The sequence below is a fragment of the Podarcis cretensis genome (genome assembly GCF_951804945.1).
Source record: "Podarcis cretensis genome assembly, chromosome: 9".
Taxonomy (NCBI): domain Eukaryota; kingdom Metazoa; phylum Chordata; class Lepidosauria; order Squamata; family Lacertidae; genus Podarcis; species Podarcis cretensis.
Genome location: NC_137178.1, coordinates 46,097,287 through 46,119,049, shown reverse-complemented (window position 1 = coordinate 46,119,049; position 21,763 = coordinate 46,097,287). Strand labels below are relative to the sequence as shown.

General features: G+C 39.9%; 1 protein-coding gene across 2 annotated transcripts in view; it reads left to right on the top strand.

The window, feature by feature from the left end:
* The window catches only part of SPOCK3 (SPARC (osteonectin), cwcv and kazal like domains proteoglycan 3), a 115,706-nt gene that overhangs the window by 76,582 nt on the left and 17,361 nt on the right, over positions 1-21,763 (top strand). For both annotated transcript variants that reach the window (XM_079991422.1, XM_079991423.1), the window contains one exon: positions 3,467-3,581. In XM_079991422.1, coding sequence (XP_079847548.1) covers positions 3,467-3,581 — 115 coding nt within the window. The remainder of the gene's footprint in view (positions 1-3,466; positions 3,582-21,763) is intronic.

Sequence of the window (21,763 nt, the reverse complement as noted above, 5' to 3'; positions counted from 1 at the left end):
GGCGCAGGGCTCTGGGGGAGTCCTATAGCTCTTCTGCCTCTTAACCAAACCCTGGTAAGTACTTGCCCAGCTTTGGGAAGATAGAAGAAGGACTCTAGGTCCCTGTTAGAGTCCTCACGCCTCCTTCCTGAAACTGGGCAAGCTCTTCCCAGGCTTTGAGAAGGCGCCCTCCTCGGCTCTTTGCCCAGTGCGACCGCACTGCTCACACTTTCCTAAATCTACATCTGGTTGATGCTTCTTTGTCATGTTGGAACACAGAAGGTATTAAAGCTTGAAGTATGTGAATCCCATTACATGTAGGATTTCTGCTTACAATGTGTGAGAATATTGAGGATTATTTAGTAAATAAATACAGATTTGTTCGTGCCTGCAATAACATATGCCAGTCATGCTTTTTTTTAAAAAAAATGGGGGCAACCCATCCTTCAGTTTTCAAAATGTACAGAATTAAATTTATTGTCACCATGGTGGATGTGATGACAAAAAACCTAGGGCTTGCCAATCAGAAGGTCAGCGGTTTGAATCCCCGTGACAGGGTGAGCTCCCGTTGCTTGGTCCCAGCTCCTGCCAACCGAGCAGTTCGAAAGCTTGTCAAAGTGCAAGTAGATAAATAGGTACTGCTCCGGCGGGAAGGTAAATGGCGTTTCTGTGCGCTGCTCTGGTTTGCCAGAAGCTACTTAGTCATGCTGGCCACATAACCCAGAAGCTGTATGCCGGCTCCCTCAGCCAATAAAGCGAGATAAGAGCCACAACCTCAGAGTCATTCGCGACTGGACCTAACAGTCAGGGATCCTTTTACCCTTTACCTAACCCAGTAGAAGTATTCATTTCTAATCATATCACACACAGGTGTCATATGAATGCTAAAAATGTATGGGAAATGCTGCATCTTCTGCAGGCGATATTAAGCATGAAGCCTTGCTTAACAAATATTCGTAAATCAGAGATAATTGTGAAATTGGTCCAATCAGCAATTCTGCATCATCAACCTGTTTTGTTAGGTAATGCATACCCAGTCAGTCATCTATCATGCTTTTGTCACACCCCAAAGTTAGGACTTATGAAACCTAAATGTGTGTGTGTGTGTAAGGGAATGAATTACCCATTCTAAAGCCTACATATGTCTCCACTGGTTTTAATGGGAATTCTTCAAATGGCCACTGAAACTTTGTAGTTTAGAGAGTTTGAGTCTATGGGTAGTGGTAGATTTTGAGTCTACCTCTACCCATAGCATATTTGTTTTAGTGGCTGTATAATCCATTGGCAAAGGGCTAAACCAAATTTTTGTGCACGTTTTCAATGGCTGCAGTCCTATGCACATTTTCTTGGGGAAAAGTCCAATTGAACTTTTAAGCTTTCTTCCAAGAAGACATGAAAGGTATTTCACTGTAATTGCATCTATCCCATTTGTGAGTGGATTAATCATGTCAGTGTTTAATAAAATAACTCTAGAGTGAAATATTGCAGTGTGAAAAGTAAAGGAGTACATACATGACTATTTTAGTTTTTAACCCAAGTAAAACAATTTGCTAACCTTTTCTTTTTCAAAGCAGCAAAAAGTAGTGTGTCTGATTATGTGTGTTGTTTTGCATTTTCCTCACAATTAAATACTAATGAGCATGCCCTTTATGTGATATTTTAGTTCACTTATAACTTTATAAATATTTCAACCTTGGATAATTGAGTAAATTGAACTTGATGAATTAGCAATGCAATCAGTGGATGTTGTTTAAGAAAAGAGAATGCATCAAAAAGTCAAATTACAATGCATCTCTTATGGTACCAGAAGACATTTTAAACAAATTATTTATTAAAAAAAACATGTAGAGTGAGGAGGAAGAAAGTAACATAAATTTTATCACTATATTCCATAAGATAAATTCAACAACCTGAATCGACTGCAATATAGAGAGCAGATGAAAAAAAATTGCTATACATTTCCCCCTAAATCTAAAATAATCTTTGAAAAAAACCTTAAAAAATAAAAATTTAACATTTCCAAGCAGATTTCTCATTCCTCTACTCTCCATGTAGTACTGCATGCTCACTAAAATATTTTCTGGATCATCTCCTGTCAAGGATGATTGGTGGGTACAGGTTTTATTAGGTCCATTCTCCTATTTACACACAGAGCTCTCAGCGCATGTCCGGCTCTTTCGGTATCAGTTGCAGAGACTGCCTGTTCCTTTCATTTTCTCCAGCATAACCACTTCCGGAGCCCTCCCCTTTTCCTTCCTCTGTTACATGAAGAGCTAAGCCCCGGAAATTGCTCCCTCCTCCCTGATTCATTGCTTCCTGACAACCCTTCATCATCCTCCCCCTCTGATGAGGTGCAACTACTTACGATCGGAGGCTTATCTCTGTATTTCCCCATCGTTCCCCCCTTCTCTGCCCCCAGTTCCCTGACATCTCCCAACCATTTAAAGCAGATTTGGGGGAATATACAGGGGGTTGCAAAGGGAAGGAGGAGAAGCCTTGTTGCACAAATCTGTTCTGCTCACAAACATTCACAATTAGATATTATCCAATATACTTAACATATACAATATGCTTTTAACTGTTAACATTAGCCTGGAAATGAAAGAGTTCTCAAATGCATCACAGTTTAGAACACACTAATGCCGAATGACAGGATAAGAATGCTTTCTGACCACCTTGTTTCCTCAACTTTCCCCTTTCTTGTAGCTAAGAAAGTAAGCTGTAAACTAACAGTTTCAGATTTAATTCTTAGCTCTGCCATGAACCTATTCAGTGACCTTAGGCAAACTACACCTTCTGAGCCCCCAACCCCATCTGCAGTATAGGCTATTGCTGATTTGCCTTACAGGGTTATTGTAGGAATAATTGAGATTACGCATGTGTGGCACTTGTGGGTGCTAGAAAGAACTATTTAAATGCATACTATGGGATCATAGTAGAAAACAATCAAGTCAGCTGAAGAGTGGCAAGAAATATACCAAAGCAAATACAAACAGGGTTCATACGCACGGTCCAGTGTGGCATCAGCCATTCTTTGTTTTGTAAAAAAATTAGTTACTAAGGCTGCGGAGTCCTCTTTAGTCAAAGGCACATATTTTTTAGCACCGAGATGGGGAATCTGTGGTCTTCCAGATATTGCTAGACTCCCAAATCTCATCAGCCCCAGTCAACGTTGCCCAATAGGGATGATGAGAATTGAGGTTCAGCAACATAGAGGGTCACAGGTTCTGCACACCTGCTTTTGTAAAGATGTCCTATTTTTCTACATCATGGCTTTTAATGAATTACAGCACTTATCAACGCTATCCATTCAGAGTGTGATCCTACAACATTTTAGGATGGGTGGCTTTTGTAGTCCTTTGTAATCACAAATAGAAAGTGACAAAACGGGTAACCCTAATCTCTTTCAAAATACTTAATGGACTAGAATTTACAAAAAATGTAAATGATGCTTATACTGAAGATTGTCATTCTCTCTCTATTGCAGTGCAAACTAGAATATCAAGCCTGCGTCTTAGGAAAACAGATCTCAGTGAAATGCGAAGGACATTGCCCTTGCCCTTCAGATAAATCCACAAGTGAAGGCAGAAATAATAGAAGGGGTAAGTACTGGCACTTATATTAGGTCTGTCAATGATGATTTCTTCACTTATACCCATGCATGTGGAAAAGCATTGTGACTCTTTGTTTTAAGGTAATTTACAAAAAATACATGATAGTACACCGCTGTTTCTTTAATGATTTTGCATACCTTTCTGCTAACACTGGGTTTGACATAAAACTGGACATGTTTATAAAGACCAAACCCGAACACTCCAGGGGTTTTGTATTCAGATTTGATATAGGAGATCTGTGATTGAGGCTTCTGATGATGTTTGTTCTACTAATTAGCCATACTTTGAGGATTGGGGAAATAGTGCTCTGGGAGACAGTACTTGTAGACAATTCTCTGCACAATTACTTACATGAACTGTAGAGCTGAGCTTCATTGTCAACTGGCTCTAAAATAGAGCTTTTTAAAGAATTTCAGCACACTTTGATATTCCTTCAGATGTCAAGGAAATAAACAACTATCTGACTTTTAGAAGACATCTGAAGACAGCCCTATTTACGGAAGTTTTTAATATTTGATGTTTTAATGTTTGATGTTTTTAATATTCTGTTGGGAGCTGCCCAGAGATTATTATTATTCCTTTAAAAATTGCAATTGAAATAAAAAATTTCTATCGTGCGCTTAGTGACTGGGTTTGGACATTTCACTTATCTATCAGCCTCCATGCTAATCACCCATACAATATGAAATCTTCTTCTTCTTTGGCCTGCACCATAGCCATTTTGGAGGGTACAGTTTAACAATATTTAGTAGTAACTCAGTTTGTGCTTGTATATTCAGGCTATCCCAGCGGGGGTTCAGGGCATGCAATAGATAACTAGCTGCACTCTATATACAGTTGTACCTTGGAAGTTGAACAGAATCCATTCTGGAAGTTTGTTTGACTTCCAAAACGTTTGGAAAGCAAAGTGTGGCTTCTGATTGGCTGTAGGAAGCTCCTGCAGCCAATCAGAAGCCACGCCAGATGTTTGGCTTCTGTAAATCATTCAAAAACCAGAACACTCCCTTCCATTTTTCGATCATTTGGGAGCTGAAATGTACAAGTTCCAAGGTGCTCTGCAACCAAGGTTCAACTGTACCACCATTTTGGGTTTTGCTCTAATTTGTAGATCATTCCATGTACATCCTGCAAGTGTGAATATTCCGGAACGTAGAATTCTTGCTAGGAAAGTATGGGTACCATTGAAGGCTAGAAAGTTGGGGGTATGCAGTGATGAGTATAGGGACTGATGCCATCTGTTCTGTAAGTGCCTATTTCTATGTGGCAGAGTAGGCTGTACTTCCTCACTGGAAAGGGAACATTTTTATTATACTCAAAATGACTAGAAGAAATAATTGTTGGCTTTCAAGCTCAGACAAAATTTGTCGACCTCTGGCTGAAACCTATGTTGAGTAGGTCAGCAGTGCAGTCTGAAAAATACAAACCAATATACATGCTGGAGCTTGTAATGTCAGTCCCCCAGTTTGTAGTTTAATTTTATTATCCAAAGTGGTATCTTAATCACCATCTTAACCTTTTATGTGTACGACACTGACTGTATTCATTGAAGATTTTACTTCCTGTTTGTCTAATTTATGTTGTTAACACTCATATTTATGCAGATATATTTGTTCCTTAAATTGCATGGAAATTCCTTCTTTTATATATACAATGTAAAAGAAACATACCTGGGCTATTGTGTAATAGTTAAGACTGTGACACACAAAAACACCCCTCTGATCCAGCTTACCCAGGCATTGCCTGACCCGGATCCAACCCTGGATCAAATCTGGGATAGGGCCAATGTTTCATTAAGAGTTTTTAGAACCTGACAGGCACCATCACCTTCAGCTTGTGCATGTTTAGTGTACTGAAATTCTCTCCATCTTCTAGGCTTTGGTTTATTGAAGTGGGGTGGGGGTGGAGAATGCATGCTCCTTATTGGTTGAAAAGACGTTTTGCTGTATAGCTGGTAGTCACTGGTTTTTTCCTAATATCCTAATATTTTCCTAATTTCCTAAGTACAGACATTGTAATGTTGCCTTAAAAGGAGCAAGGGAGCAATTATATTTATGTGTACAATTCCATATAAGTTGTGGTTTTCTAGATTGACAGTTCCTTTTTAAAACAAAAACCTTTTAAATGAAGCATTCTGCTACTATATACCTAAAACAGAAAACCAATGTTCAAGCAAAGGCAGAATTTAATTGATTACAGTATTTGTTGCTCACTTCACAGTAGTTTTTAAACAGTTTTGCAAAGGGATCGGAACTGTAAGATGTATGTTTAGCAATGTGTTTGCTTTGCTAAGATGTTATATCCTTTTTCTAAACTGCTGCTTTTTCTAGTTTCTTTCTTTTTCAGAATATCTGAGAGAAAAAGAAACGTGAAGGATGATGCAAACCTTGTCTCTGCTGGCTGTTCAGCTTTGCTCAATAAATGTGACAGCTCTAATTATAGTAGAATTACTTCTGAAAATGTGTCCAACCTGTTCCACAGCCTTATGCCACATTAACCTTTACAATTAACTGGAGTCTTCTTGTCATTTGTAAAGAAATGGTTAGAGATAAATAGCTGATAATTTGCTCAAAAGAAAGAGAGTTAAAAAAAAAAACTTTATCCTGAAATGAGCTGCATTCCTCCCTGTTTATTTTCTCACAAATAAACAGTCTTGTCAGGGCAGCTACCGTATTCTTCGCTCTATAAGACGCACCCGACCATAAGACACACCTGGTTTTAGAGGAGGAGAACAAGAGAGAAAAAATTCTCTCCCTCTCTGCACAGCGCCTCTCCAGCAAAGCGGGAGGAGAAATGGAAGGGGCTCCGTTTCTCCACCCGCTTCGCTGAAGGAGCTCTGTGCAGCTCTCCCTCTCTGTGCAGCACCCCTTCAGTGAAGCGGGAGGAGAAACGGGGCCCCTTCTATTTCTCCTCCCGCTTTGCTGAAGGGGCGCTGCGCAGAGAGGGAAAGCTGCGCAGCGCCTCCCTAGCGAAGCGAAGTCAGAACAGCAAGAGGGATGGCTGCGCAGCAAAGCAGTGATACCTCTTCTGTTCTGGCTTCTGGGATAGTTGTGCCAACCCTCTTCAGAGCAGGGGGAGCGTTCCTCCCTTTGCCCTGAAAAGGCTTCACTGCGCACTGGTCCCTTTTGCTCTCCTGGCTTCAACGATAGCTGTGCAACCTGCATTCGCTCCATAAGATGCACACACATCTCCCCTTACTTTTTAGGAGGGGAAAAGTGCATCTTATAGAGCGAAAAATACGGTATATGGTTATATGAACTTAAAACATTTGATGTTGGCTCTTACAAATTTAGAATATAATTACATGGATAGGGACTTCTAAGCCTGTTGTCATGTACTGTGGGACAGGGGCTTCCCATATTTTGGGGCTAAACCCTTGAAAAGGTGCAGCTCAGAAGCTGAATCCTAGGGATGATAAATATGTAGAAACATGTTTCCAGCTCTACCCTAGCAGGGCAATCTTAAGAAGCTAATAAACCATCCAACCAGAAACCTAGATTGCACCCCATGTTGACAGGAGGAGTTAAAAAACACATACACCTAAAAGTCTAAAATACAGTTCCACATAGTACAGAACTAGCTAGAGGAAAAGTCAGTTTAAAATCTAAACGTGTTGCTTAGCTTTCAGCAGAAGTTCAGTGTAGGAATCAGTTTCAGATTATGGACCAATTAGCAGGTAAAAATGATAGAATACATACAACTGGCAAAAATGACAGGGAAGGTCAGAGGATATTTGATGCAGAAGGTGAATAAAGAATGGACAATATTTTAAAAGTAGTTGAAAAATCATTGTGATAACAAAAATCTCCTGGCAGATCTTGAATGATTTTTGTAAAATACTGGTGATAGAACATCTTGAAAAGAATTGGGAAAGCAATAATAATAATAGGGCACGGTGGGTAAAATAACAAAATAAGAAATAGTACAATGAGAGTAATCGGAAGTCTATTTTATTTATTCCATCTTTTCTCTTTTACTCTGTGCTTTTTTTCTTCTTTTTTCTTCTTTTTCTGTAAGGTATGTGTATGTGTACCGTATTTTTCGCCCTATAGGACGCACTTTTCCCCCTCCAAAAATGCAGGGGAAATCTGGGTGCATCCTATGGGGCGATTGCAGGCTTTCGCTGAAGGAACACATCCGCAGCCTAGGCAGCCCTGTGGGAGCTCCCGCAGGACTATCTAGGCTGCGGATAGCAGCCTGCTGCCCGGTGCGAGGGGCACCCTGAAGCAGAGTGCCCCTCATGCTGGGCAGACATCCGCAGTGTGGGGAGCCCTGCAGGAGTTCCCCGCAGGGCTCCCCACGCTGCGGATAGCAGCCTGCCGCCCAGCGCGAAGAGCACCCTGAAGCAGAGCGCCCCTCGCGCCGGGCAGATATATGCAGCGTGGGGAGCCCTGCAAGAGTTCTCCGCAGGGCTCCCCACGCTGCGGATAGCAGCCTGCCGCCCACCCAGCGCGTAGGGCAACCTGAAGCAGAGCGCCCCACGTGCCAAACAGTCATCAGCCAGCCCCACAAGCTCGGGGGACAGCAGGGAGGCGCAGCGCCGCCATCCCCCTGTTCCTCGACCTGGTTCGGTTTACCCGACCTGGTTTATTGGGGGGAAATAAAGGGGGAAAAATTCCTTTATTTCCCCCCCAAAAACTAGGTGCGTCCTATGGGACGAAAAATACGGTATATAGTTTGTATATATTGTATTATTTTGTATGGTTGTGTAGGTCGATGCTGATTGTTCAATAAAGTTCTATTTTTAAAAAAGATTATAGACTGCTGTGTCAGTCCAAGTTTAAAAGGTGAATTTCTGGTTCGATCAAACCAGTTAAAAAACAACAACAACAACAACAACAAAACTAGGTCAGTGTGAAACTTCCACAGAGAGAGCCAGACCTTTGCAATCCCAGTGCACCTATCGGCATCATTTATGTGGCGTTAATACTATATAGACAAATGAATTCTGACATTTAATTCAAATTGGGCCCTTACAAGGCTCATTGTAAACTATTAGTTCAGGAATGTTGCAATGTGTAGCAGATTTGAAATTATGATTTATCATCTATCTACTACACAATGCAGCTGTGAAGCATACCTTTTCTTTAGCATCCAACAAGGGTGAGGAACCCTTCTTCCCTTCCTGGGGTTGCATTCCCACAGCATTAATCCCACTCTCTCCCCCCACCCCTGCACTTTTTGCTCCATGTCACCACATGAAATTAAGCAGAGCGCTGCAGGTTCCCCCCACCCCTTGCCTACAAACTTTTGTTCAATCTCAATTTATGTTGATCAAGTTCAGTTGTGTCCCATTGTATTGTCTGGGAGTCTTCTTGCATTGGTGAGAATAAATGTTTTACATTTAAGTATGTTTTATTGTTATTAGTAATTATTATTAATACTAGCAGAATATAAAATACATATAATATTAACAATAGATATTGTGTTTGTGTCAATTTTTGGTACATAAAGTAATTTGTATTCCGTAATACAATTCATTACATTTTCCTGTTTTCAAGTAGTCTGCAGGTTTTTATTTTTATATTGTACTTCATTTTTAATATCGGGGACAAAAGGTGTTTGGCACTGTGACTTTGTACCAATGCAAACTGCACATGAGGTTTTGTTCAGGACTGGTGGCTTCTAATGTATTCATTCCATTACTCTATTTTTAAATTATAGCTTTTCACAGCATCCCACTTCTATGTTTTATGATCTTGATAATCAGATTCTGGACTATAGTAGTAATTAACAATTTCTTATTTCTTAGTAGCTTAACTACCCTGTATCTCATTTTCTGCATGATAATTCTGTAATGGAGAGTGCTATTGTTTTAATTAGCACTTTTATTGGCTTTGTGATTCTTACATCAAACATATAATTTTATTAAGATACTGGGACAATCATTTTAGCAATACCTATTTTTAAAATTTATATCATTATTGTTTTAAATAGAAGAAATGTAATATGATATATAAAATTAAATTGATTATGCAATAATAGTTTTATTATTACAGTACATCTGTATACAAATGTTGTTTCCCATTCATGCCCAAGATTGCTATACATTGAAAGTGTAATGGCGTCATGTTTTGTTTTTTCTTATTCCGTATGATCCATGAATTTTTATGATCCTCTTATGAGAGCCAGTGTGGTATAGTGGTTAAGAGCAATAGACTCATAATCTGGGGAACCGGGTTCGCGTCTCCGCTCCTCCACATGCAGCTGCTGGGTGACCTTGGGCTAGTCACAGTTCTTTGAAGTCTCTCAGCCCCACTCACCCCACAGAGTGTTTGTTGTGGGGGAGGAAGGGAAAGGAGAATGTTAGCCACTTTGAGACTCCCTAGGGTAGTGATAAAGCGGGATATCAAATCCAAACTCTTCTTCTTCTCTTTTAAAACTATCTTGTTTGTGTCCACCACCACATGCTGTGGTCGTGATCCCATTGTTTTACTATGTCCTATGTGAAGAAGTATTTTCTTTTGTATGTATGTCCTGAGTTTTTCAGCATTTTGCTTACGTAGATGACCCTGAGTTCTAAGATTATGAGAAAGGAACAACAACAAAAGTCTATTCATTTTTTCTATAAATAACCACACATAATTATATAAACCTCTGTCAGGGTACCTTCTTGCATGTCTTTTTTTCTCTCTAAACTCAAATGCCCCAAACAATGTAGCCTTTGCTCACAGAGAAATTGTTCCAACCTTTCTGGTCCCATGATATACTTAGCTAGCTCTGTAAATTTTTTTGAGGTGCAGTATTTCATATAACTGGAATCTTAAATAAATTATAGAATATTAAAACTGTTTGCTTTAACTGCAAATGGTGTAATTGGTTTATTGTGTTTATTATTGTTGTTTCCATATATTGACTGATGCATACTGATGAAAGATCTTGAAGTGGTTTGAAAGCTCTGTAAATGGTAACTTGAGTTAAAATATTTGTTAAACCACACTTCTTCAAAATATGCCAGACAGTGTAGAAAAGTTGGAATAAAAACTAATTTGCAACATATAAATACAACATAAAGCCAACAAATAAACATAACAAGATACCAAACAAAGACAAATTAAAACCCAAGCAACTAAAGAGCAAACTGAAACAAAGCAAAATAATCTAAAATGATAACATTCCTGGGCAAATATGAAAAACTTCACTGATCCCTAAAAGCTTGCAATGTCTGTATACTTCATCAGTATTTCAAAGTCAAGGCCACTGCAGAAAAGGCTTTCTTCCCTGTAGAAACATGTATATTTACAAAAAATAGCACATGTCTGCAGGATGTCTGCAGAAGAACTGAAGACATGAACAACCTGGTGTAATATGCTCCATAAAATATTCAGATCCCAAGACTTTTTGGATTTTTAAATCCAGTTTAAAGTTCAAATTAGGTTTGGAAGTGAATAGACAACCCATGTAGATCTTTTGAAATATGTGTGATATGAACAACTTTGGATGTGCCCATCAAAATTCTAGCAGCTAAGTTCTGTACTAATTTGAGGTTACAGGTCATTTTTTGAAGTCCAGACCAGTTGTAACTCAACTGGAAGATGTAGTCAAACTAAAAAGCTACCAGTACAGGGATCACCATACCTAAGCCATCACTACCAAGGTATCACCACAGCTGGCAACCCATTTGAAGCTGGTAAAGGGCACTTGAAGCCACTGACACCTCCTGGACCTCATGTGCCAGTGCAGTATCAAGAGGAACCCCCAAAAGACATATCCATAAAATCCTACCCAAAGCAGCAGAAACACTATTTCCTGAACCCAGGAGCCGCCTACCCCCTGCTCACCTTGTCAGAATCAGCAGTGATGGGGTCAGCTGCTTTAGATAGATGTCAGTGTAGGTCTGTGGAGATTAAATAGATATGGTTCTGTGGTTTTGGATTTCGGTGTTAAATTTTATGGCAAACCACTGCTATATTTCACTGTCAATGTCTCAGATCCTATATACTTGTAGCAAGCTCTTTCTCCAAACATAGATCATTATGTAGCCAAAATGACAGCAGTCATACACAGTCTTGAGGAAACCCTAAGATTTGCAGAAGTATACAAAATTGTTCTTGAATGGAGGCAGGCAAGCTGGATATGGGCTGAGCATGCTCAGAGGGCATGAAATACTGACTGACTGCTGTAGAGGGAGGGAGGGGGGGAGGGAGAAAGGAATTGCATATCCTGGTTACAGGTATGGCTGCCTGGCTGAATATCTGAAATCCCAAACTGGAGGAGGGAGGAAAATGGATTGGAGTGTCCTGGATTAAGGGCATGGCTGGCTGGCTGGCTGGCTGGCTGGCTGGCTGGCTGGAATACTGAGCAGGAGTTCTGTTCTATAAGACTCTTCAGAGCTAGAACCTAATAGTTCAGTTAATCCTTGTTTTTTAAAATTGTTTTGCTAGTAATGTCAGGTTTAACTTGGATACTAAGCCAAGGCTACAGCCATAAAACCAAATAACAACTTTTTCCAAAATAGTTTGTTCTTCTCTGAGATTACGCTAGAGACTTTTTATACTTTTGCCTTTGTAGCAGGATTAGCCCTTATCTGGATTTAGGGGCAGATGAAAGCTTTTAAGCAGGTTTATGTGCCTGTTATGTTTGTCAGGAAATTTCATTATTTTCACCTATCTTATCCGTTGGAGGTGTTGATCATTCCTAGTAGTTATCCTTATAGAATTCAGGAGGAATGTATTTAAAGGATATCCCAGAGGTCACAATTCATTCTGTTTTGCTCACTTTATTCCTAAAAGCAGCCTTTCTTCAAATAAAAATGGGGAAACTGCATGCACCTCTTAACAAAGCCCAGGCTGAATTTACAAAGCTTGGAAACAAAAAAGGAAACAGAATAATTTTTCTGTATTCTTTTCTTTTGAAGCAGTTAAAACACTGGAAACATACAACATGAGAAAGCTTCAAAAGAGCAGTGCAGAGGACAGATTTTTCAACAACATTTCTGCCTTTGAAAAGTTTTCTACCGAACAGCAGATATAGTTGTCTGAATCCATTTGTTTGTTTGGCTCCTTCTCATTTACAAACTATCTCACAACCCAAGTAGCCTTTGCTCTGAAGGAGAGGAGACAACAACACAACTTTTATTTTAATACAAGTAATCCTGTACATTGATAGAATTAATTCAATGATACAGTTTAGGGTGCTAAGCATCCGGGGATGGGGAGAATGTAATAAGCAACCAGTACTTAGACTGGTTAGACTGGCACTTAAATATACTGGATGATCTTACTCACCACATAGTATTCTGGAAGACTGTCATTGCTGTGACATTTGTGCTATTCCCTGGCTAACCTAAGGCAATGCATAGCAATGCATGGTGTAAATGCCTCTTGCCATCACCCTATCATCTCTTACAGCATGAGTCCACTGTACTATGGCTGCCACAAGTTAAAAAGAATAATGTGTATCAGGATAATCACTAGGATCAAAGGCAAATGGGCTACTGAGAATACAATATTCTTTGTTGGCTGATATATATTTTCCAAGTAAACTCAGAAATACATTTTTTGAGGATAGGAAGTTTGTCATGAGAGGCTATCTGGTGGATGAGAATTGGCCTCAGAGCTAAAGATTACACATGAATACACAGCCAGCTGGTGATGAACCTACCTGTTCACTACCAGAGTCATGTCAGGGTTCACTGAACATTTTGTCAAACATAAGACAGTGTTTATAACACTAAATGTTCTATAAACTGGCCAGAGAGACAAATACTTAAAAATACTGAGTGAGAATTCAGATGTTAAACAGCTTCCTGGTTATATCAGGTTATGTTTCATTTAAATATGTTCTGTGGGTGATAGCCACTGTTTTGCAGTGGAATGCACTGGTGAGATGGAATGTCCCCTGAATCTCCCCTGGAAGAGCACCCATTCACATGGAGCAGACTTTTATCAGGCAAGGGAAGTCCTGATTCACAGAAGTCTGTTCCGATGACACAGTTGGATATTGACCTTTGTCCAATAAGGCATGGTTTCTCAAACCAGGAACAAGTGACGTGCCCTCATGCTCCATTCTTCCCTTGCACACGTGACTTTTCACTACCTGGTTTGGAGGGAGCCTTAAAACATAAGTTCCCCTTGTTCATAATGAGATACTGCTATTAAATAAAGGAGAATTGTCTTCACAGCAGTACATATTGTGCTTATGGAAAAACTCATCACCTATATGTGTTGAGGGAAGAAGCGGAAGCTGAAGACTATGCAAATGTTTGGTGGACTTTTATATCCCAATAATCGTCCCCATCTCAAAATAATCCCAGCAAAGTACCAATTTATTTGGAAGTACCTTTTAAGTGGTATTCTTTTTTGTTTCTTTCTTTCAACTGCAGCTTACTTTGCTAGCTTAGTTTTCCTCCCCATATTGTCAGTACTAACAAACCAGGAGCGTTGGCCGGGGGAGGGAGGAAGACTTTCAATCTTAATAAGTCATCTTTTTCTTTTTTTTAAGTAACCATAGGATGGTGCATGGGTTTTGTGTTTCATTGTGCTTCCTGTATAACTGTACAAGCAGTGTATGATTACTAAGATGTCCATGGCAGTTAGTAGTACAGTCAAACTCATAGACAAGGTGTATGAGACTCTTCTAGTTCCTTATTCACTACCTACATGTTTGCTTGCCTCTGTGCTTGCCTCTGTTGTCTATGCATTCTTATCATTGGAGTCAAATTTAAAGTACTGTTTTCCCATTTCTGACACTAAATCCCTTTAACTTGTCAAGGGGTCAAGACATGACAAAATTGTGCAGTGGTGTTGATGCAACATTGCTATAGTAGTGGGTTTGCTTTTTAGAGATTTTCTACATACTATTTTCATAAAGGAGATGAAAGTTGTATTCAATTGGCATTGTGCCACAGTGCATAAAAAATGTATGGAGTTATTTGCATGATAGCTGCTGCATTACTTACAAGCTAGCATAACAGGCAACAAGAAATGATTTTTATCATATTAGAATGCAAAACACTACATTATGAAAAAAATCGAGGATATCTTTAGCAGCATTATCAAAATACACTTGGATATTACAGAAAAAAGTTGAAACATGTATTTCTTCAGGCATCAGCTCCTGACAGATTATTTTCAGACTTTTCCTGACAAAGTGCTGATGTCATCATTGACAGTTTAATCAGTCTCAGTTTCATGAATCTTGTAAGTAGTACAGAGTAGTGATGCAGTTATTAGAGGAAATAGATGTTGCTAGTCTAAGATGCAATGGGAAAAGAGGCTCACGGTTGATGACATTTGACAGTTCCTTTCAGCTAAAGGCAATGGAGCTGATAATCAACACATCCAGTTAGTTCAAATATCTTTCATACTTTATGAATAACAAGCAAATTTATGGCTGAATAGATTACTGCCTAGCAGCTCATTGTCCATGTGTGTGTGTTTTCCATGGAAAAATTATTCGTCAATGTGACACTAAAACGGCTTGATATAAAAACGTTTTAACAGGGAAGCCAATAATTTGTTTTCAAATATGTAAGCAGTATAATGGTTTTACTGTCAATCTTATGATTATTAATAGCTGCATTCTGAATACAGTTTTGGATGAAACTATAATTAACAATTCTTGAGGAAACATTAATGGCACGGTCTATGCAATGGTTGCTGGTATTAATGCCATTAGAAAATGGAGCATAGTGTTACCACCCATTGCGTGTTGAGATCCACAGTGCCACCCCCCAAATAATTCACACTTCACACATCAATTTTGTTTAAGGTTTTTGGCATAGTTTTTGGCCACAACTTTTTATTCAAAATACAAAAATTGTGAGTGGTTGCTTAGGCATTGGTTATGACTATCTGTCCTGGCCCTCAAGGACAGAGCTGGTCCTTCCGGACTCCACCGGAAGCCAGCGTGGGAAACAAGTATTGGATGAGAAGTGAGGCTGGGAACCAGACCCTCGCTTCACACCCTCATGTTCCGGTGGGGCTTGCACGGCCCAAGTCTGGCTCCACGGACAAGGACGAAAGAATGGCAAGCCCCTGGATTCCTTTAACGGAATTCCCTTTCCGCATCATTTGGAGGGATAGGCACTTACCCCTCCAAGCACCAATTAACCAATGCCTAACCGCCAACCTTACAAGTTGTGACGATTTGCTACGCAGTAGGCAAAAACCAAATGGCACCAGCCAATCTGCCAAATGGCCAAATTCCTACCAGGCCCCCGCTCCAAGGCGAACGACCCCATGACAGGCATAGCAAGGTCAAGCAATCAACTTAAATAAAAACCCCCCTATTAAAGGGAGGGAGGGCGGGTGATCCGATGCAAAAACGGCCAAGAAGGACGTCCCCACGTCCGGCACATCTATTTATAGCTTCTGACTCCTCCTCCAAATTGGTAACAATCAAATTCCCCCAGCAACCCAATTAACCCTTAAGGCCAGGGTTGCTGACAATTTGCCTAGTCATGGGAGGGCGGCCTGTTCCCCAACCGCAACACGTGCTCTCTGCTAGGGAGAACACGCTTTACCAAACCCTGAGTATTGATAAGTTTTAGGGATCCTACATCTCCCTTGGGTTTCTTTCTGTGGAAGATATAAAACCTTACATCACATAAATTCTCTGTATACAATCTAAGCATGAGATGGACGTTCACAACACTCCCAAGAGCTTCTGCTTCATTTAGGCTTCTAGGGGACCCACAATGCTTTAGCACTGGATTTATCACAGAAAATAAGCCAGGTCTCTTATTTCTTGCTGACTCAGTTTCAGGACTGCCAGTCTTTTGTTCTCTTCCATACACAGACATATTGATGGCAACATCTTTATCTAAGGAATGGGGGAAAGAAAGGCATGCCCCCTTCCAGAAGAATCACAATTTGTTTAGTTTCTGTGACAGGACATTGGCCCCAGCTTACATAACAAAGTACAGTGGTACCTTGGGTTAAGTACTTAATTCGTTCCGGAGGTCCATACTTAACCTGAAACTGTTCTTAACCTGAAGCACCACTTTAGCCAATAGGGCCTCCTGCTGCTGCCGCACCGCCGGAGCACGATTTCTGTTCTCATCCTGAAGCAAAGTTCTTAACCTGAAGCACTATTTCTGGGTTAGCAGATTCTCTGACCTGAAGCGTATGTAACCTGAAGCGCATGTAACCTGAGGTACCTCTGTAGATACTTAACAGACCTGGCCAGGGCGACAATTCAGCAGTCTCCCTGTTCTGCAGAAAAGTCACACAAATATAGAATATATTTCCCAAGAGCACATTTAGTCCAGTTCAACACACACACACACACACACACACACACACACACACCATTACAATAGCATGAGGTGGTTGACTTTTACTACAGTGGTACCTCTGGTTGTGAACAGGATCCGTTCCGGAGCCCTGTTCGCAACCTGAAAAGAACGCAACCTGTGTCTGCGCACACACGGGTCGCAATTCGCCACTTCTGTGCATACGCATGATGTCATTTTGTGTGTCTGTGCATGCACGAGTGGCGAAACCCTTTAGTAACCCTTTCTGGTACTTTCGGGTCGCCGCAGGATGCAACCTGAAGCAAATGTTACAAGAACTATGACTGTACTTCAGAGAGTTGTTGTGGCTTGGCTCCCTTTCTTCCCTTGTGAGCCAGATTTGAAAGCCTGACAAATCCCATAATGCTTTGTGATGTGTTTGCTATAAGTACTATAAATCCCATAATGCAGTGCAGCTTAGGAAAACATGGACCTGCTGAATTCTGATATCCAGACATTCCAGAGAAACTGATGCTTATGAATGAGTAGGTCTTGAAGCAGTAGTACTCCAGTGTGAGGACATAGTCTTAAATTCCGAGTCTAACTAAAAGCTTCCTTCTTATTTACACTTAAGCATAAATCCCCTTTATACCAGTGAGACCTGAGTAAATGTGTGTAGAATCAGGCCATATGGTGTGGACAAAGTTGCAAGTCGTTGATCCTCAGCAGCAGATATGGCATTTGCGTAAAACCCATGCAAAAGGCAATACCTGAGGCTAAGGAATTTGGCTTCATGAAGGGGTGTGTGTGCACAAATGGGGTCGGTTACCTGGGGTTGCCATTTTTGTCTTAAGTACAGTGGTACTTCAGGTTACATACGCTTCAGGTTACATACGCTTCAGCTTACAGACTCCACTAACCCAGAAATAGTGCTTCAGGTTAAGAACTTTGCTTCAGGATGAGAACAAAAATCGTGCTCCGGCGGTGCGGCAGCAGCAGGAGGCTCCATTAGCTAAAGTGGTGCTTCAGGTTAAGAACAGTTTCAGGTTAAGAATGGACCTCCGGAACGAATTAAGTACTTAACCTCAGGTACCACTGTATGTGTTTTGTCACAGAGAGATATGTTAAAAACAGCAAGTAGTGGAGCATTGGAGAAAATGAAATTAGCTTATAAAATGCATCATTTGCTGAAGAAACTCTCTGTTACTATGAGAGGAATTACCAAAATGTGTAGCTTTATTTTGCAGACTAGCTTTGTCTTGCAGGCTAAGAGTCTGATTCTAGCCTCCTTGATGAGGATATCACTTTAGTATCAGTTAGGTTTGCTGGGTGAAGTGATGTGCTTAAGATGGCAAGATGAGGAAGGGATAAATGAAGAAAGGGATTGATGTCTGAATGCCTTTTAAAGTGTTGGCAGTGTGTACACAACATTTGGGGTCCACACCTATCAGAACTTTGCATTGCAGCCCAGGCTGATTCTTTCCCTCAGGATCTCTCTTTATTATTCAGCCACTTTTTATGAACTGCAAGCACTTTTGCATAATTGCTCACCCACTTGGCACACATTACAGCACTGTGTGACAGAGTGGAATCATACAAAGCAGAGCTAACTTACTGTCAAATGTGGGTTGAAGTTCTAGAAATAGATTTCACACAAACTCAAGCCAGTGTATGAAAGAAGCAAGTAAAGCAGGGAACTATACTTGGTGAAGGAGTGGCTCATTTCTTCCCTAGTTCAACAGTTCCTCATGTTGTAAATCTTGACAATCTTCTTTGGCCTTGATGACTGCATGAGGGCTGCCTTGACAATTGTATGGAGACAATAAGATTAGATCTCTCGTGAATATATAATTTAATTGAAATCATTTTAAATTTTATGATACATTAATCATGGACGGAATGCCTCTATGCAACATTAATTTCAAGCAGTAGGAATAAGCAGCTGTAGTTCCCTGATATATCAGCAGTATTTATATTAATTATCTCATAACATGGAATAACTGGAGTATAAAACCCATTTGCTTAGTTAAGCAGTGAAGAAATGAAACTGCATTTATTTGTAAATTTTAAGGTGCATTCCTAAAATCAGACTTTTTTAAAGGTTAGCAGATGGCTAGAAAATGCATACTGTTTATAAAAATGTAGTATTAGATGTACTTCTTTTGACAAAAGTTTTATCTCTTAATAAAAGATCAGGCCACAAATGAAATTAAGGAATTGATCACCTTATTTTAGATTTAACCTCCCACCAAAAATTGTTTTAATAAAACATAGCTGCCATGTGCTGATCAAGTTCATTGTATGAAAACATTCTGCTCCATAGTAGAGAGGGACAGAACTTTATCTGAAAATAATCAGATAAAGTGGGGCACTTGAAAGAAGGGAAAGAGAATATTCTTGGAAACAATGTTTAAGGGGAGTTGAATGCTATCCCAGTTAGTTTCAGACAGACCAATGACCATCCCACTTATTTTCAATTGGTTTCTGACATTGCTTAAAAGCTACCTCATTCCCCTTTTCTTCTCCTTCTTATGGCCCTGTTTAGAATTATTTCAAAGAACAGGGGAGTGGGTGGATAGTTAGGAATCTGAGGGTAACAAGAAGGTTGGGAAGAGATACTGGTCATTGACCATAATGTAAAGACGAATCGAGCAGAGTGTACTGTTTAACACTAGAGAGATGTTACTAACTAGTATAGGAACAGAAACAGGGGATGAAAGACAAACTGTAAACACACAGGACTAGGCTGAGGTTTATCATGGGTACAAAGTAACATGGGGAGCAACTGGCAGTTGAATTATTGGGGTCAAATCCTAAAAAAGCTCACAAAAAACTCCAACAAGCTCAACAACTGTGGTCGGCCCTCACACACGTTCATTTCATCAAATCTGGTCCTCTTTGAAAAAAGTTTGGGCATCCCTGGAGGTGGCTTCAGATCTGGAAAACAGTAAGTTATGCTAAAGGAATAATTTAAAAGCAATTGGCTACTATACTGATTAAAGATGAACGCAAAAGAGTTTGAAATTGTGAAATTAAAATTAATTAGTAATGAAGGATTATTGCATTTGTATGTTATAAGGTATACATTTCAGTTTGCATTCTACACAGTAGACAATACATAAATAGGTTATGTGTTCAATGGTTCAAGTTCTGAAATCATTCAGAGGTTCTTTGTTAATTTGTTCTTGCCTTTTCTGTGGATCACAGTCACCAAGACCCCATTTTCAGCTTAAAAACTATTTGTTAGTCTTCCAACTTAAATGTCATTTACTGGAGAAAATTTTGTAATGTTATCCCTTTGCCATTTGCTATTGTCTTTCAGAAATGGTGCAGTGTAGAGCACAAATACAATTACCACTTAATTAGGAGCAGGTTTGCCCAGATTCTGGCTCAGACAACCCCTTTTTGTGTGTTTTAGATGCATATTTTAGCATAAAATCTTAATACATTTTTCATTCCTGCTCTTTTGATTCAATTGTATCAAAGGATACAATTAGCTTCTGCACTGAAAATTAAAGTGGTGAAGGAAAATATGCTGATTAGCATTTCCAGAAACTCTACTTCCAATCAGTAAATTATATTCAAATGCCAACTCCACAAATTGTAGCATTTACTTTATGTGAAAACAAATTCCGCACTTGGTTCCTCTTTGCATTTATATATTATGAAAGTTATTTATGAAACATGTATGAAGGGGACTTTAAATTCATTCATTTATCCATAGTTAAATATGCTGATTTTTGTAAACCCAGTCAGCTTCTAGCACTTTAAGATGATAGAACAAAATAACCTTTGAGCTAGAGACTTCATTTATCCATACTAATTCTTTTAATGGCTGCTAGAATTGATTGTAAGAGCAAGAGTGCCTGTAGTAGTATTAGACAAAGGGAAAAGCACTTCTTGGCAGGTTCCTGAGTGGATTCATCTGATTTAATATGCATTTTTTTGATTACTGTCTAACCTTCCACAACCTTTACTGTCTGCCTTTTGTCATTAAAGATTCATCTGCCAACCTATTGGGTGAAATAATAGTCTGAATTACCTCATCTTGACCTATTTTAAATCAATGCAGGCCAATATGTCGTGTATAATAGTAGCAGCACGTCTTCATGGGGGAAAAAAGATTTCATTTTAGAGAGCTAGATAAATGGTACAAGTTATGCCCAAAATTTAGTTAGCTGGTTAGATTAAATCCTTGGTAACACTGCAACCTTGATCTGGCGTTCTGGCAGCAGTACAGCCCAAGAGCTTAATTGAACTGCTATCATGGGGGTTAGCAATCTGCATTGGTGTACTTACGCCACGGGGAGCAGATAGTAATCTCTTATATGCAATGCTGTAGCTCCCTTTGAGTGCCAGGACATTCATACCTTCTATCCTCGAGCTGTACCAGTTGCATAGGCTGCTGCCCAGCCACCAATCTGTAGCCTACTGCTCTGGACATTTCAACACAGTTTCTCACAGTTCACTTTGGACCCAAGGCTCAACTGATCTTCTAGCCAAACTGGCACCCCAAACAAGCAAATGGGGCGCCATTTCTCTTGTTAGGGCCTGGATTGGCTGCGCACTCAATGAGCTCTTGATGGGTTAGAGTTTCTTGAAGTAAATGCAGCAGGCTTGTATATGATCCCAACAACTCAAGCCAAACTAAAACGCTGTCCTTGGTAGCTGGGATCTGCTACAAAGCAGAGATGAGAGTGACTGGTTTGGGCGCAGCTAGCAGAAAGTGCACAAGGTTGCAGGCATCAATTAACTTGCCAGCTCATGTAGAAAAGGGGTCATGTGGAAAAGCTGAAAACCATTGTAATATACACACTGTTGTTGATCACCTCTCAAATATTGTCAACTATCAAATGTGTTCAGATACTAGACTTCAGATAATGAATGTATTTATTTGTTCTTTAGACCTGACTTCCTTTTATCATGGTCCTTAAGGTAGTATGCACAGAGTTCCCACATGAATTCCTATCAAGGCACTAACCAGAGCCAGAGATGT